Source organism: Camarhynchus parvulus, chromosome 26 (assembly GCF_901933205.1).
Source record: "Camarhynchus parvulus chromosome 26, STF_HiC, whole genome shotgun sequence".
NCBI classification, from domain to species: Eukaryota; Metazoa; Chordata; class Aves; order Passeriformes; family Thraupidae; genus Camarhynchus; species Camarhynchus parvulus.
Window position 1 is genome coordinate 4,625,158 of NC_044596.1, and position 17,951 is coordinate 4,643,108.

The following is a 17,951-nucleotide window of genomic DNA, read 5'->3' on the forward strand; positions in this document are numbered from 1 at the left end:
CCCCGTGCCCACCTCACCACCCCGTGCCCACCTCAGCACCCCATGCCCAGTGCCAAGGCTTTGCCACAGCCACTCCAGCTCCTGGCACTGTCACCAGGGCTCCCTGTGTCACCCGGTGCAGGGCAGGAGGGAAAGCACCCACCAGGGGAGTCAGGGCAGCACAGGAACCCTGGGCATGCATTGCCAAGGGCTCTGGATGCCCATGGCCCTTGAAGCCCCCAAACACCCCCCAGTGCCCACCCTGATGTTTATTTTAATGCCAGCTTTGACAGAAAAGCAGGCTGGGGTGCTCTGGCACATCACAGGGCACTTCAGGGTGGGGAACCCCCAGTTTTGGCACGGTGGGACCCCAAAACACCCCTGACAAGTGCTGTGAGAGCCAGTGGGGAGGACCAGGAGAAGCCACAACCCCTGGCCTGTGAGAGCTGGGGGTTCAGCCCTGCAGTCAAACAGCCCCTTAAATCAAGGCAGAGCTGTTTAAAACAGGGATAAACCCCCTGGCTCCACAGGGGAGCCACCAGAGAGGGCCCCAGTGCCCACAGGCAGCGCTGGGACCTGCCCAGCATCGCCACCAGCTCTCACCCTAGCCCCTAAATAAACTGTGCTGCGTGCAGGGAGGGGGAGGAAGGCACGGGGAGGTCAGTGAGACCCCCCCCAGCCCCCTCGAAGAGGCTCAGGAATGTCCCTGGGGATGCTGGGAAGCCTTTATCAGCCCGGGGCTGCCAGCAGCCGGTGGCTGTTTGTGTCTGAGAACAGGTTTGGAGGGGCTGCGTGTTTACCCCCGAGCCAGGGAGCTGCAGAGTGGCCGGGCTGGGAGCAGGAACATTGGGTCAGGGGTGAGAGGTGTGATGTTTGGTTTGCTGCCGGTGGAGAATGTGAGCTATTCCGGCCTGGGTTGTTTAATTTGCAGTCAAACGTGTTTCTTTATCCGGCTCCAAAGAGGCTTGTGGAAGGACCCACCCAGGGTAGTGTTTACCCTTTGTTCTTTCCCTGGGGCCAACCTTGAATCCTTATCAGGCTGTTTGGAGTAAACAGGTACTGGAGGCAGGAGGAAGGGTGTGGAGGATGCTTGTGGGGTTTCTCCCTCTCTCCCTCCTTCCCGCTGCCGGCAGCTGTTTACCCAAGCAGACAGATTTTGTTTCAGAGTGGAAATCTGCTTTTTTTTTTTTTTTCCTTCTCCTCCTTTTTCTTCCCTCCCCATCTGACTAAAATCTCTGGAAAAGTCGAGCAGGGCCATGAGAAACAAACCTCAGCTCTGGAGCTGGACACAGGCACCTGCCCAAAGCCCAGCATTGGCCACGGGGGCTCTGCTTGGGGCACATTGAACCAAGATCATCCACCCTGACCCCGGCTTTTCCCAGGAGCTGGGCAGCCCCAAAGCAGCCCTTGAGCAGGAATTTTGCAGGTTTTGAGACCCCGGCTCAGGGTGGCAGCACCAGCACTGTCAGCACCTGCAGCTCTTTTCATCCCCGGACGTGCTGGGAATCCCGAAGGAGCTATGTGGAAAGCAGAAGGAGGGAAGGACCCGTTTTTGTGCCTCCAACAAACCCCAGCATTCCCAGAGCCCGGTGGGAATTGCCTGGCTGGATTCAGCCCTAGGTGCAGTGTTACCTGTTGCAGCATTATTGCCTGCTGCTGCTGCAGGAGGGCCTGGAGCTGGGGTGGGGACAGGATCTGCTGCATCTGCTGCGGCGTGATCATCTGCGGGGACATCATGGCCACGGACACGGGGACCTGTGACAGCAAGGACACGTCACCACTCCCAACCCCGACCTCCCCAAACACCAGCAGTGCCTCTCCCAGAGCATCCTCCATGTCCCCCACAACTCTGTCACCACTCTTTGTCCCCTGGGACATGGCAATGGCAAGGAGATGTCCCATGGTGCTGCTGGCACCAGGACGAAGCTTCCTGAACCATGAGAGCTCTGAAGAAGCTGAGAGCTCTTCTTTAAATGCAATTTAGCTGGGGGAGCTGGGCATCAAAGCACAGCTGCCTCCCCTGCTGGGAGCATGGGAAGGGTGGAGGGAAACGCCAGGGAAGTGGGAAGATACTGATCACCCAAATAACTCCGCAGAGCAGAGCGCTGAGGAAGAGGTTACGGGGTTCTCCAGACACATCAAAGCTTTACCTCCAGCTGACACCAGTAACTCCTGTAATTACTGTGCCAAGAGGAGGGAGGGCCGAGGGAACCTGCCAGCCCCTGCCTTTGGTTATCAAAACACGGGTCCACACCCCAGGCAAAGCTCCTGGGAAGGTGTCAGTGATGGATCCCAGCCCTGCTGGGTCCTGCCCAGGTGGAGCAATGCCCGGATGGAGCCATCAGGAGCTGCCTTGTCCTGGCCTCCCACCAATCCCACCAGCCCAAAGCCCTTCCCAAGGCTCTGCCTCATATTCCTGGGAAAGCAAACAAGAATTGCTGGTCAGGAGCCACCATGAGCTCTTCCAGGGGATCCCAGGAAGAGGCAGCAGCTCCCTGGCACGTGGGATGGGGCAGAGCACAAGCCAGGATCCAGCTGCACGCCAAGGACCTGGTTCTGATCCAAACTAAACAGCTCCTCAGCCCCTCAGCCCAGGATCTCAGGACCTCAAGGAGCAGAGAAACCCAGCAAAGCCCCATGGAGAACCTGGATCCTGCCAACCCTCCCAGTGATGCCAGCCTGGACCCCTTGCAGGGATGGGACCACAGGGTGGCCCCGTGCAGTCCCTCCCATCTGTGATGGGTGTCCAGCTGACCTTCAAGGGAGATTGCAAAGCCTTATCTATTTACTCAGGCATTCTGCTGCAGGGAGGCGCCGGGCACGGGGCGAGCTCTGTTTGTCACCAGCGTTTCCCCCTCCAGCCACCTCCGTGGCGGAGCTATCGATTAAACTCCTCCGACTTCCCACCCAAGGGCTGGAGCTCAGCACCCTGCAAGGCTCCACACCCACCAAAAGCCCCTGAGCACCAGCACCCAGTGCAGAGCTGCTGTTTGGGCACCCAGGTGCTCACAGCCAGCTGTGCCAAGCCCCGGGTGAACATCTGGGCAGGCGAGGAGAGCGAGGTGCGCGCCCAGGAGCGCCGCTAATTTCCCTCTGCCAATTCATCAGCCAGCAACGTGCTCGGAATGAGAGCCCCTAATTAATTGCTCCTCCACATCCCCCCCCAAGGCCGGGCGGGCTCCCCGCGCCCTCCCGCGGCCCCTCGAACACGTTTGCTGGCATTTTCAAATCGGAGGCATCCTAATTACCGGAGAGTTATAACACCTTCCATTTCTCGCCCAGCGGACTGACACCCTGTCAAGAGCAAAGAGAATTGCCAGAGGTTTTGACAACACTAATTGCCCCTATAATCTAAAAACACAAAGGAGAGGCGATTAGTCGAGAGGGCCCCAGCTCTCGATCCGACACGAGGTTTTCACAATGTTACAAGAAAACAAAAGTGACGCTTTTTAGAGTTTGATGGCTGCTAACAAAAGCAGAATTATATTTTCATACAACCTTTGTCTGCATTAAATGGCTTTTTTTTTTTCCTTCCCCCCCGCTCGGATGCGGAGCTGACACGGAGAAATGGTGGCGGATCCGTGTGGGGGTGAGGAGGGAGTGGGGTGAACTTGAGAGGGGCATCTGAGCTCTGCTGCTTCCTTGGTTCCTGTGAAGAATTTCCCCACAGCGTGGAAAACGCTCCTCTCCCAGTTAAGGTTTCCAGGGAAAGCAGCAACTTTCAGTAAAAGAGGAAATTCCCACTTACAGGCGGTTTTGCTCCCATTCATCCCACGCCCTTGTGCTGGGAATGCTCCAGCACTGCCTTGACCCCAATGTGGGCCAGCAAACCCCAGTGCTGGGGGGTTTCTGTCCCCAGCTCTGGTGACACTGCCAGCTGCCTCTGTTGGGGACAGGGAGAGCTGCTGCTCCGCTAAATGAGATGGGAATGGAAATGGGGATGGAAATGCCCATCCCAACCTGGCCAAACGCCCCACAGGGATGACACCCCTTCACCTGCAGCCATGGCCCTCAGCGACAAGACTCCCTATGGCAGGATATGAGGCCAGCCTGGCATCCCTGGATAACAGCGGGATCTGGGCAGCAACTGCCTCAAAATCTGGGATGCATGAGAGCTGAGGGGTGCCAGGCACAGCAGCACAGGGGCTGTGAGGGGTGAGTGCCACCCAGCTGAGGGGTGAGTGTCACCCAGCTGAGGGGTGAGTGCCACCCAGCTGCCCCCATCCCTGGACACCAGAGCAGCACAGAGGCTGTGAGGGGTGAGTGCCACCCAGCTGAGGGGTGAGTGTCACCCAGCTGCCCCCACCCCCAGGCATGGGAGCAGCCAGGAAGTGTTCCTGCAGCCAGCACATCCCTGGGGAAGCAGGTCCCGGCAGCAGCCCCGCGCAGCAGCAGCAGCAGCAGCGGCTGGGGACCAGCCCGACGCGTCACGAGCTGGCATCTGCCAGACACCGAGTCAGGAAGGGTTTGACTCACGCCTTGGCCGGCTGCCACCCCGCAGAAAGTGCTTACTAACAGCTCTGGCTGCTCCCAGAAACAGCCGGCGCTGCTCGGGCCGGCCAGCAGCATCTCCAGGGGCTGCTTTTCCAGGCGGGCCCGGCTGTAATCCCCGTGCCAGAGGCAGTGGGTGGAAAAGCAGGCAGGTATCCCAGGGAATATTCCCTCCCTGAGCCAAAGCCAGCTGAGGGAAGCAGGACTTGGCCGTGTGGAACGAGGCAGGATGGGGAGAGAGGCTCTTGAGCAATTTTTCCTGGATTTTTTTTTTGGGTTGTTTTTACGGGAAGCGGGTGGAACTCCCAGGCACAAGGCAGAGCGGGGGAAGCCACGGCCCGGCAGCCTTGGCTCGCAGCGCCACAGCGTTGTCATCAGAGGGACAGTGCCCTCCTGACCCTGGGGACAGCTGGCTTGGCACAGCCTGGGGACATCCTCCACCAGCATCCAAACATCCCTGCTCTGCTGTCACCCGGGCTGGGAGGTCACTGCAGGAGCCACCACGTCCCCAAGGGCTGCACGTCACTGCCAGGACGGGAAGGGGCAGCTCCTGCTCCACACCTCAACCACACAGCCCAGACCTCGTCCCCCCAATCCCTGCTGGCCCTGGGATCACACCCCTCTCTCTCTCCAGAGGGTGCTCCTGGTTTTCCACAGAGCTCAGGGATGCAGGTCCCTGCTCTGATCCAGTCTTGGGGTTTAACTCCCAGTTAGAAACAGCAGGAAACATGTTTGTGCTGTTTTTTTCTAATTTTAACCACTCTTTTCAAATCCAAACCAAACAGAAACAAACTGAGGAGACTGGGAACAGAAGGGAGGGAACAACCACCAAAAGCAGCTTCAAGTTGTGCTGTTTTAAGGGCAGGGGATGAGCAAACCCCACCCCAGAGCACCCAATTCTCACAGGACAAGAGCAACCCCAACCCTCCTGGCACATCCTGGCCTCCCTTCCTGCACTCAGCATCCCTGGGTGAGCTCCAAGATCCAGCTGGCTCAGACAGTCTGGGAGTGCTCCCAGTGCCCGGGGCCAGGCAGTGATGCCACTGACACCGAGGTGACCCCAGCCATGGCTTACAAACCCTGAGGGGTGGCACAGGGCCACCCAAACGCTGCTGTGCCACCTCTAGACCTCACCAGGCTGGGATGAGACAATGCCCAGGGTCAGAGGAGAAATGAAGCTCAGCCCCACGTGCCAGGCTGGGTTTTGAGGCTGTGGGTGTTTTAGGAACAATTTTAGGAACACTCTGAACAGCCCCAGCACCAAGTGAGTGCCCGGGGTGGGTTGGCAGCAGGGTGAGCAGGTGGGGGGAAACCAGCATGGAGGACACCAGGCCCTGATGTTCAGCTTCCTGTGAAGGAAAGGAGGAATCAATCCCCGGCATGTTCAGCCCAATGTGTATCCTCGTTAGAGCATCCTCATTAGCACATCCTCGTTAGCGCAGCCTTCCTGCTGGGGAGGCCCCAATCACACCTGGCTGGGCTCCAGTTGCTGCCTGGGGGACAGTGGCAGCAGAGGTGACAGCACTGAGCCCCCTCCTCAGCCAGCCCCTGTCCCCAGCACCACCAGGGCAGGGTCCCTACATCCCCTCCGTGAGCACGGGGTGCTGGCACAGCTCTGTCACCGGTGATTCTGCAGGGATTAAAGTGACTTTGCTCCTCTGTGAACCCAAAACACCAATCCCAGAGTGGGATGGTGGCAGTGGCACCGGGCTGGCAGAGCTGGGGGCTTTGGGATGGGGCAGGGACAGACAGGGATGCTGCAAGTTCAAATGGAAAAACCTCGGTGCGAGCCCAGACGGACGGACAGGCTGCTGCTGCTGCTGCTGGATTTTTTTTTCCCGGAGAGGGAACGCAGAAGGGCTGGTATTGATCTGTCTTCATTACCCATTTCACTCAAGTTTCAAATCAACAAAATACACTTTTCCGCTCTGCTGCCCTCCCCGCTGCAGCAGACAAAAGAAAAGCAATTTCCCGCAGTTTGCTCCAAACTCCTCTCTCCTCCCTTCCCCGGGTGCCCTCCAGCCCCTCTCCCCTTGCAGCCACTTGATCCCAGCAAAGGCAGCTCTGAGGGCACCCAAAGAGGGCACCCCATCATTCCAGGTGCCTCCAAGGCAGCACTGGGGTGCTGCTTTTCCAGCACCTCCTCCCCAGGGTTTTCCTGGATCCCAGGGGGATCTGCTGCTCCCACCATCCCAGGATGACAACACCCCGCAACACCAAAAGCCCCCAAAAGCAGCACTTTGTCAGTGCCCACCAAGTTTTCAAGAGTTTTAAAGTTGTAAAGAAATAAACTTATTTTTAAATGTTTTCGAACACCCACAGATGGGGTTTTGGGGTTTTTCCCCTTTCCTGCAGCTGTAACTGGAGTGACAACATGAGACTGTCCACACACACCTCCAGACATCTGTGGGAAGAGGGTCCCTACTCCAAAATAAACCCCAATCCAAGATGTTGCTGAGCCCAGCAGCTCCCTGGTTGTTTTTAAGCTCAGGCTGTTGGGAATGTCATTAATCCTGCTGGCTTGGTGCCCCAAAAATGTCCCATCCCCATCAACGGGGTGACAAGGACAGTACATAGTGTGGGCAAGCACGGGGGTCTCCCGGCCAGCACTGGGACCCTCCTGCTCATTCCCCCAGGACTGGGGGCCAGGAACCATCTGGCACAGAGCTGGGGGGAGACAAAATTCCCCGTGGATGTGGAAATCCATTCCCAAACCTGGGGGGGGCTGGCACCCCAAGGACACCCCAATTCCCAAACATTCCCACCCTGCTGCGCTTCCTGCTGCCTCCAAGCCAAGGAGGGCTGTGCTGGGACCCAGCCTTCCTCCTCCTCCTCCTCTTGCAGCCGTCCTGGCCAGTCTCATCCACACCACGGTGCCTTAGATAAACTTCCTTTCAAAGGAGTCTGCTTAATCCCCTATCTCCCCTCGGTCAGATCCCGCTCCAGCTGCCGCCGGGGCCGCGGGGGGAGGCTGCTGAGTTATGAGCTATTTCTGACTCACGTCTACAACTTTCACAAGTCCTTTTTGCAACACGGAGAGAGAGAAAAAAGGGAGGAGGGGAGGGAGGGAGAGGGAGAGAGGAAGGAGATCCAGTTTGCTCCGGCGAAAGCCGCTGGCCAGATGGGCAGGCAGGCAGGGGAGGCTGGGGAGCAGCACGGGATGTTCGGCTGCATCCAGCCGGGAATACCAGGGAGAGCAAGGAGGGATAAGGAGCAGCAGCAGCAGCAGCAGCAGGAGGAGGAGGAGGAGGAGGAGGAGTGCAGGGACACACACCCACGGAGGGGAGCGAGGCGCCGGTTACCGGAATCTGACTTCACCCTCGCCGCCTTTGTCCTCTGCAGACATTTTCCATGCAGTGACTGCATTTCCTTCCTGCCGGCACCGCTGGAAAAAGCCGCCTGTTTGTGCCGTAGGAGCCCTGACTAATTCCCACTGCTCCCACCCAGCTGCTGTTTCCCAGCCCGGGGGGTTCTGGGCTCTCCTGACCCCCCGGCAGCTCTGGGATTTGCTGCTGGATGGCTCAGCCATGCCCTGGCACTCCAAGCCAGGAGAGGATCCCGGGATTGCCCATCCCAGCCTGGCTCCTGCTGCCACCCGGCTCAGCCTGGCACAGGCAGGACCTCCAGCTCCGAGAGCGCTTGTGCTAATTACTTTCCTTTGTTAATTAAACCCACGTGGCTCTAATAAGGTAACCTGCTGTTCTCCGATAAATTTAATTAGCCTGAAGGGAGAGCCCCTCCGCACAGCTATTTAAATTGTCACTTCCCATCGCTTGGGCTTTGCTTCTCCCTGCTTCCCTGACTCTCCAGATTTCACCCCTCTCCTGCCCATTTTCTGCCCTTTTCCTTTGGCAGAGAAGGGGAGCAAAGGGAGGTTCCCCATCCCTACAGGAGCAGGATGTGCCAACCCAAAGCCCGTTTTCCTGCCAGTGCCACAAATCCCCATCCCAGCTGGGCCTCTGTCCCATCCTGGAGGACCTGCCTTGGCTCCAGCCCAAAAGATTGTTCCCTTTTCCAGCCCTGTGCCACCCTCACAGCACTCAGCATCAAACCTGGGATGCTCCAGCCCTGGGAAACTCTGTCTCCAAAACTCTGTCCCAAAAAGTGGTGACACACAGTGACCTTCCCTCCCCAACCATTCCCATACCCAAAAAACCTCCCAATAAACTTCTGGAGGTTTCCAGAGGATTTAACTCCTGGAGTGCTCCAGCCATGGTGGTGACAGGGGTTTGTGTTGTCCCCAGGAGGGGGTGACAGGGACACTTGGGGCTCACCTGCACTGCTGGCTGCTTGCCCTCGTTGCTGCTGGGGGAGCTGAGCCCCGTGGCCTGCTGCAGCAGGAACTGCCGAGCCACCTGCAGAGCCTGCAAGAGAGACACAGGGGTGGGCATGAGCAAGGCTCCCTCCTCCTCCTCCTCTTCCTCCAGCTCTGGCTCCTTCTCCATGGATTTCCCTCATGGGATGGGTTTGATGCACAGAGAGGGCAGCGCTCCCTGATGCTCCCTCCTGCCACACCAGTACATCCCATTAGAGACCAGCACTCTCCCAGTACCCATGGGGAATCTCTCCCAGAAATCCCCACCAGTACATCCCATTAGAGACCAAAACTCTCCCAGTACCCATGGGGACAAACAATCCTGTCCTCTCCCAAAAATCCCCACCAGTATATCCCATTAGAGACCAGCACTCTCCCAGTTCCCACGGGGACAGACAAGCCTGTCCTCTCCCAAAAATCCCCACCAGCTCCAGCATTCCCACCTCACAAGGATCACTCCCAAACCCCAGCCCTGCCACAGCCACGCAGAGATCTGTCCCTTGGCTGATTTATTTCAAAGCCATCACCAGCACCTTCCTGCAGCTGTCCCTTGTGCCCAAAGCCACCGTGGGTATTTGATTTTATTAACTGGATTGTGGCAGAAAGTTCCAGTCACCAGCCAGGTTTGGGTGAAGCCAAGTGCAGGATTCCAGCCTGAATCAATCCAGGAATGTGTCTGAGTGGATTGATGGTGAACCAGGAGGTGCTCAGCAACCCACACATGAAACCTGACTGTTTTTAGGGGGGTTTGCCTAGAAAAAGTGATGAGTTCTTCAAGTTTTTACAGGGAATCCCATAAAAATAGTGAAAAAACAACAGAAATGGATGAAACGCACTTGTGAAAAACACAGGTACAAGAGAGCCATGCCCAGCACTGCGGGCAGCTGGAGAAAAAGGGAAATTAAGGAAAATCCTGTGAAGAGATGAGGAGAGAGGAGCGAGCGTGAGCTGAGAAAAAGAGCTTGGGAGCCAGGAAAAGGAGTAAAGCTCTGAGGAAAACAACCCAGTGCTCCCAGAGCTGTTTGCTCCTTATTTCTGCTTTACAGAGATTCTTTTCCTTCCTTCTGGGGTTTTTAGGGCTCATTTCTGAAAAATCTCCACCCTTCTTCCCCCCCTCAAATCCACTCACAGCTCAGCACACGCCTCACCTGTTGATCCAAACCAAGGAGCACCCACAGAACCCTAACCCAGAGCCCCTCCTCAAATGGAGCACCCATGAAAAGTCATTCCCAGCATTTTAGGTCCCATTTCAGGCCCTCCCTGTGCTCCTCTTGGGAAGAGCACAGGATGCCCCAGCCGTGCCACATCTTTGGGTGGAAAATCCACCTGACCCACTCTGTGCAGCTGGACAGGCACTACAAGGGCACGTGGAAAATGAGAAGGAATTTCCACTTGGAGCCAGAGAGCAAAGGGTTATTTTATAAAAAAATTGTAATTTCATAGTAGGAGGCCCAAACCAAACACCCCAGACACGGCTGTGTTTGTCACCATCACATGAACCAGAGATCCCTAGGAAAATCAAAACCTGAGGAATTTTATAAGTAAATGGATCCTAATTTCCTATTCCTGTGGTGAATTACCAGAGCTGCATCCCAGGATTGTCCACCCAGAGCTGTCCCATGGCCACTGACCAATAACTCCCAAACCTTCTTTATCCGAACAACTCAAAACTCAGATCCTCGAGGACAAACACCACAATTCACCACTGGGAATCACTGATGGAAAAATCCCATGGTCCTGATCCCGAAGCTCCCTCAGCCCCAATGTTTTCTTTTCTCTTCAGGGCATTTTATTTTCCCTGCTATTACCAGGGATAGATGTGCATCGGTAATGCGAGCACAAAAACCCTGTGACAGTTATGACAGCTCAAGGTCTGATATTTTAATTACTTTTAGAAATGAAAACAGTAATTCCAGTTAAAAGCCAAGGTGGAGGAATCCACTTGATGGCAGCTCAGGCCCGAGGCTCCCATCAGGATGGGTGCTGGAGCTGCATCCCACATCCCCACAGCAAACCCCTGAGCTTTAGCTGCTTTTCCAAGTGTCTTTTAGCAGAGTTTTCCGTGGATTTGGCTTCTCCATGTGCAATTCCTGCCATTTTTGCAAGCACCACCTCACAGAGGAGACCCAGCGAGGGCAGGGCCTTGCCCCGGCCTGGCAAAAATCAGCGCAGCACGGGATGGAAAACACAGGGGGAAAAGCCTCAGGAACAGAATTCCAGCGCACAAAAAGTGCTGCACAAAACTTCTCCAGCACACAAAAAAGTGCTGCAAAGGATTTCTCCCGAAATTTGTCTTCCCAAAGTTCAAATTTCTCTTCCCAAGGCCTGGCTGGCCCGGGGTGGCGGCTCGGCCCCACCGCGCCGCCTCTCAGGGGGGAATTTAATTCACTCCCCGCTGGCTCCCTCACTTTGGTGTGCTCTGAAGCACGAAATTACAAAGATTTACAGGAAAAAAAAAAAAAACCAACCCCGACTTGGCCTCACAATTGCACACAGGGGCCTCTCTGGCAAGCGCCCGGAGCTGCCCCCTCCCTCCATTGCCTCTGTCCCCTCTCCATCCTGAGCTGGGCTCAGCTGCAGACAGGGATGGAACCTGCTGCAGGTCCCTCAGACAGGGATGGAACCTGCTGCAGATACCTCAGACAGGGATGGAACCTGCTACAGGTCCCTCAGACACGGATAGAACCTGCTGCAGGGTCCCTCAGGGATGGAACCTGCTGCAGATACCTCAGACAGGGATGGAACCTGCTACAGGTCCCTCAGGGATGGAACCTGCTGCAGGTCCCTCAGACAGGGATGGAACCGGCTGCAGGTCCCTCAGACAGGGATGGAACCTGCTGCAGATCCCTCAGACACGTATAGAACCTGCTGCAGGTCCCTCAGACACGTATAGAACCTGCTGCAGGTCCCTCAGGGATGGAACCTGCTGCAGGTCCCTCACACAGTGATGGAACCTGCTGCAGGTCCCTCACACAGTGATGGAACCTGCTGCAGGTCCCTCAGACAGGGATGGAACCTCCTGCAGGTCCCTCAAACAGGGATGGAACCTAGACAGAGCATGTGGAGCACCCAGGATGGAATTTCAGGATGCAAAGCCACCTGTCGGCTGCATTTGTTGCCCAAACAAAGCATGTGGAGCACCCAGTGGTGGGGGGATGAAGATTTCCATCAGTCAGAGCCTCTCCTTGGGGCTGAGGAGGTGGGAAGCAGAAGGAAGAGCTTCCCTGTGGGAGTAGATGGGATTTTACCTCTGTGAACCAGAGGGAAAATGATTTATAAATAAAAATTAACCCATATCCCAATGCCTGGTGTTACCCAGGAGTGTTATCCTGGTGTTATCCATCAGCACATCACCCAGAATGGGGAATGAATTCCTTGTGTCAAACTCCCTCTGATCACCAAACGATCCCAGAACAAGTCTGCAAATGACCCCAGAAAAAGTTTGCAAATAACCCCAGAAAAAATTTGCAAATAATCCCAGAAAAAGTTTGCAGATTATCCCAGAAAAAATTTGCAGATTATCCCAGAAAAAGTTTGCAGATGATCCCAGAAAAAGTTTGCAAATGACCCCAGAAAAAATCTGCAGATTATCCCAGAAAAAATTTGCAGATTATCCCAGAAAAAGTTTGCAGATGATCCCAGAGAGAGTTTGTCTCGGACACAGCCAGGGCTGCTGTGGTTTGGCTCTGCCATCCCCAAGAGCAGCACACTCCAGGATGAGGAAGAGGATGGGGACCTGAACATGGCTGGGGGAGGCCCAGAACTTCCTTGGGATGTGGAACACACCTGGGCTTGCAGCGAGAGGTGGGAGATGCTGGGAGCTGTGTGCTGGGATGGGCAAGGGATCAATGAACAGCCAAAATTTCCATCCCAGCCATGCTGGGATCAATCCCACCCTGCCAGGACCTGCTCCCACAGCACCGGAGGTTTTCCTGCACCCAGGATGCCCCCAGGGATGCTCATCCCTCCCCTCAGACCCCAAATCCCCAAATTCTACGAACCATCCCCAAATCCAGACATCCTCCAGCAGGGGAGCAGCCTCATTTTCCAATTTTCACCCAGCCTACCTGAGGATTATTCTGATTTTTGCCCCTCTATCCCTGGATGTGCTGGATGTTTCTCCAGACCCTAGCAAGGGCAGATTTTGGCCGATTTTTGCCTTTTCCATGGTAAATACCACAAATTCCCCTTTCTGCCATGGGGAAACACCAGAAAAAAACCAAACCAAAACAAAAACCAAAAACCAAAAAAAAAACCATAACCCACCCCCCCTCAAAAAAAAAAACAAACCAAAACAAAACGAAAACAACAACAACAACAAAAACCCAAAACCCAAAAAAACCCACCAAATCCAAAAAACCAAAAAAAAACCCAAACCTGGTTCCAGCCCTGGAATAGCCCAGGGAGAGCTGCCTCACACCACACCTTGGATTAATGTGGGATTAATCCTTATCCCTGCCTTTTTCTCCTCAAAACCTGCCCCAGCAGAGCCTCTCTGAGGTCTCCTGATTGGGAAGAAACGGGTCAAGAACTCAAAAAAAAAAAAAAAAGTTTGGAGAGCATGGAGACATCCATGGGTCATCTGAAAAGGAGGAGCCACAGTCTCACCCCCGCCCCCAAAAATCAACACAAAATAATCCCAGGACAAAGGAAAATCTTGCTTGGGGTATTTGAAAGTGCCTCATTTACCAGATATTTCACTTTATGAGGATGGGGTTTTTAATTCCAGCTGGGAAGAGCTGCCCAAAATCAGCTGAGGGATTTTCCACCTGGATCAGAGCTTTATATGGTGTTTTACCTCCCAAAAGAGAAAAAACACCATTAAAGCAAGAACTTTGCATGGAAAGAAGGAGGAAGGGAATTTTTATCTTCCCTTTTCCCTCCGATCCTTTTGGAGGGTGGAGAGAGGTTGGGAAGGGCTGAAAAAACGGTGAAAAAAAAAAAAAAAAAGGAAGATTTTTTACACTAACCTCATAAAAATGACATCGTCACATTCCAGAATTAGAGCCATTAAAACAACACACAGGGATATTTTTAGCTGGATATTAACAGTAAATGATGCCATATTGAGGAGCACTTCCACCAGCCCAGCCCTGGCCTCGCTTAACCAGAACCAAATGGCTCCAAGAGATCCAAATGAACAAAAAAAAAAAAAGACATAATTCCTCACAGGAAAATGAAAAAAAATCCCTTTTTACACCCAGCTCTGTGTCTGTGGCCCAGCCCCAGCTGTTCTGCCCTGCTCCAGCACTCCTGGATTTTATTCCTCTGCTCCTGACTCTTCAATCCTCACAGGGAAGGGGTCAAACCCAGCCCCACTAATTAAGAGGACAAGGAACACCCTCCTGACAATCCCAGCCCATGGAAAAAAAGGGGAATAAAAGGGGAAAAAGGGGGGAAAATGAGGGAACAGGGTGAGGGTAAGGAAAAGGGGAGGAAAGGGAAAAAAGAAGGGAAAAAAGGGGAGAAAAAAGGGGAGAAAAATGGGAAAAAGCAGGAAAAAAAGGGGGAAAAAAGGGGGAAAAGGAGGGAAAAAAGGGGGGAAATGGGGGAAAAAAGGAGGGGAAAAGGAAAAACTGCTCCTGCATTTGTCCTCAGTGAAATATTAAATATGAATCAGGGAAGTGAAGAGAGAGATGAGTTTCACTTAAGTGCTCCGGCCTCGTTTTTATCTTAAATACCCTAATAATAGAGGATTACACAATATATTTGAGATGTGATCACATGTTTTATGGAATGGTATCTCTCCCAGGGCAGCAAAGTGCCTCTCCTCCCCCTCCACACCCTTCCCCAACTCCCAAAAAAGTCCCATTTGCTCCTTCTCCAAAACAAGTCTTATTTTTGTTTATTCCTCCCCGTTTCTTTGACGTCTGTCTGCAGCAAGCTGAAATTTTTTTTTTTTTGGTATTTTTTGCACCATAAAACAACCCCAAACAACGCCAGAGCAGCTGGATTTTCCGGCTGGCTCCTTTTCCATGGATTTAGAGCTGGAGGGAGCTCCTGTGGGGTGCCAGACTCAGGGATTGTCCCCTTGCTCGTCCCAGGACATCCCTGCTCCACGAGGTTTGCACGGATTTGGGTTCTCCATGTGGAACTCTGCAAGGATTTTTTTCCATCCTTTCCCTCCATTCCCTGCACCCCAAACCTGCAGGGACTCCATCTCACTGCACCCCATGGATTCAAACACCAGCTGCTGGCTAAAAGCTGGAATTCTTTGCAGCAATTCAGCAAAAAAAACCAAAAAACAACCCACCCTGGAAAACCCCAAATCGTGGCTGAGCAGCGCTTTATTCCCACTCCTAAAAATCCAGAGGATCCCCCACCACAGGGATGTGCCATCCCCATCACCCCATGCCTCTTTTCCTTTCCTTTTTCCTTTCCTTTCCTCTTTCCTTTTTCCTTTTTCCTTTTCCTTTTCCTTTTCCTTTTCCTTTTTCCTTTTCTTTCCTTTCCTTTCCCTTTCCTTTTCCTTCTCTCTTCCTTCCCTTCCTTACCTTCCCCTTCCCTTACTCCCTTCCCTTCCTTCCCTTCCTTCCCTTCCTTCCTTCATTCCTTTCCTTTCCTTTCCTTTCCTTTCCTTTTCCTTTCCTTTCCTTTCCTTTCCTTTCCTTTCCTTTCCTTTCTTTCCTTTCCTTTCCTTTCCTTTCCTTTTTTTTCCTTTCCTTTTCCTTCTTCCCTTTCTCCTCCCCTGCCCTTCCAGGGCCCTCCCTTCCCTTTCCCCTTTCCCGCTTCTGGCAGGAGGGGCTGGCAGGTCCCTTTGGGAGGTCCCTCCACGTTCCCACAGCAACAGCGGGGACAGGGGAGGGGTCCCGGGCCGGGGGCTGCCCCCGGTGCCCCAGGGCGACCTCTCCCCTCCGCCAGCCCCTGCACAAAGCTGCTGCGAGCTATTGAGGCTTTTCAGCCCCGTCCCGAGCATTGAAATGCAGGGATTTAACCCCCCCGGGCTGGGGAGAGGGAGGGAGAGGAGGAGGAGGAGGGAGGAAGGGGAGGGGATGCCCTTTCCACCCTGCTCTCCCCTTCCAGGCTCTCTGGGAAGTGGCGTGGATTGGGATGGATGAGGATGGGGAGGGAATGTTCAGAGCTGGGTGACCCCGTCTCAGCAATCCTTGTTCCAGGGACGCCCCAGAACAAGGTCCCTGAGCACCCCATAGCACCCCCACGGCCTCAACATCCCACCCACCTCGAGGCAGCGCCCTTGGAGAGCAGCTTCAACCCAAAAATTCCCTGCCAAGACCTGTTTGGCTTCACACTTGTAAAACCAGCGAGGTGACAGGCGCTGGAAAAGGTCAAATCTGGGCACAAATGGAATCTGGGCACAGAAATCCCCACGGACACAGAGATTTGGGGTCACCAGGATGAAACGTGGGCTCCCAGCCCCAAGGTTTCTTGGGGGGATTTCATAAAGCTCAATGAGAATCAGGATGGAGTGCTGCCATTCCAGGGTGAGGGAGCGAGCACACAGAACAGCCCAGCCATCCAAAAACCTGGGCAGAACGCTGGGTGCTCCCGGGGATGGAGCAAAGCCTCCATCAAGCACCTAATTGTCCAAAACTCCCGCTGTGGGGACATTTATTCCTGACCCCAGCTGGTGCTCAGCCTGCTCCCTGAAGCAGGAAGATGGATAATCCTTGGGATAGGTTCTCCCCATTCCCCAGGTGCTGTCGCTGGAGGTGTCACTTGGTGTTTTTGAAAAAAAAACCTCAAGTGACACCAAACCCTCTGCTTTAATAATCCCACATGCCAGCCAGCTTCCCACCAGGAATCCACCAGGAGAAACACCACGGGGGTGAAATGAAACATCAGCATCCACCGGGAGCATCCACAAGGATGAAAAGCCCGATTTTCTGGAGGAGATCCCCCGTTTCACAGCCACGATTTGCGTTTTTTTTTTGGCTGGGGGGACACACGGATCTCCCGTTATCCGCTGGAATTCCAGGAGGGAGAGCAGGGAGCTCCTCAGAGGGGCACTGGCAGCAGCATTACACGCATGATTACCCTTTGGATGCGGGGAACAGGGGCTTAGCGGCGTGCGGAACGCCTGTTATCCAGGTAATGGATTTACAGCACTCCCTACTAAAGTATCAGACACAGCAATTTTTTACAGCTTTCACGCTGGAATTTATGGCTCAGGGAGGCGATCTCCGTACGAGGAGAGGGATCATTGCCTTATTTAGTAGCCGAGCAGGGAAATTGATGTTTTTTTGCCAAAGTTTGTTTGGAAAGGTAAGCTGCAGGCACGTTCCCAGGGATGAGAGGGGACACGTGTGGCAGGGGCTAACCCAGAGCTGCTGCACACACATGTCACTGTCACACGTGTCCTGTGGGTGAGGTTCAATCTCCAGGAGCGCTGGGAATGGGAAAGCAGATCCTGGAAAACCAAAATCCTCTTAGGGAGGACCTGCTCCTGTTACAGCAAAGGTTTTTGGTGTCTCAGCCCCTCGGATTGATGGGGGGCAGAGCAGGCAGGAAAAAACCAGCAGGTTTGGATGGATGGGCTCTGCTTCCCAAGGCATGTGGGGCAAGGACAAACCCTTGATTTTTGGGGCACCTCAACCACGAATGGTTGAAGGTTTTTGGAGTCTTAGCCCCACGGATTGATGGGGGGTAGAGCAGGCAGGAAAAATCCAGCAGGTTTGGATGGATGGGCTCTGCTTCCCAAGGAATGTGGGGCACCTCAACCACGAATGGCCAAACCTGGCGCAACCCAACCCCGAGCACAAATCACAGCAAAACCCAATGTTGTCCCCAAACCACATCCTTGCGGAACCCCGCTGCCTGTGCAAGCAGGGGCACCTCAACCACGAATGGGCAAACCTGATTTTTGGGGCACTCAACCACGAATGGCCAAACCTGGCGCAACCCAACCCCGAGCACAAATCATGGCAAAACCCGATGTCGTCCCCAAACCGCATCCTTGCAGGACCCCGCTGCCTGTGCAAGCCAGGCTTGAAGGAACAGGTTTGGATGGATGGGCTCTGCTTCCCAAGGCATGTGGGACAAGGACAAACCCCTGTTTTCTGGGGCACCTCAACCACGAATGGCCAAACCTGGCGCAACCCAACCCCAAGCGCAAATCACGGCAAAACCCAATGTCATCCCCAAACCGCATCCTTGCAGGACCCCGCTGCCTGTGCGAGGAGGGGCACCTCAACCACGAATGGCCAAA

At 54.4% G+C, this 17,951-nt stretch overlaps 1 protein-coding gene across 8 annotated transcripts in view; it reads right to left on the minus strand.

The window, feature by feature from the left end:
* Positions 1 to 17,951, minus strand: part of FOXP4 (forkhead box P4) — a 58,036-nt gene that overhangs the window by 20,420 nt on the left and 19,665 nt on the right. For 6 of the 8 annotated variants that reach the window (XM_030965635.1, XM_030965633.1, XM_030965634.1 and 3 more), the window contains exons 3-4: positions 8,745 to 8,834; positions 1,612 to 1,734 (exon numbers count right to left, since the gene is read on the minus strand). In XM_030965635.1, coding sequence (XP_030821495.1) covers positions 1,612 to 1,734; positions 8,745 to 8,834 — 213 coding nt within the window. Of the gene's footprint in view, positions 1 to 1,611; positions 1,735 to 7,744; positions 7,816 to 8,744; positions 8,835 to 17,951 lie in introns of those variants that run through there. The other 2 variants (XM_030965638.1, XM_030965637.1) reach the window with 2 other exon arrangements.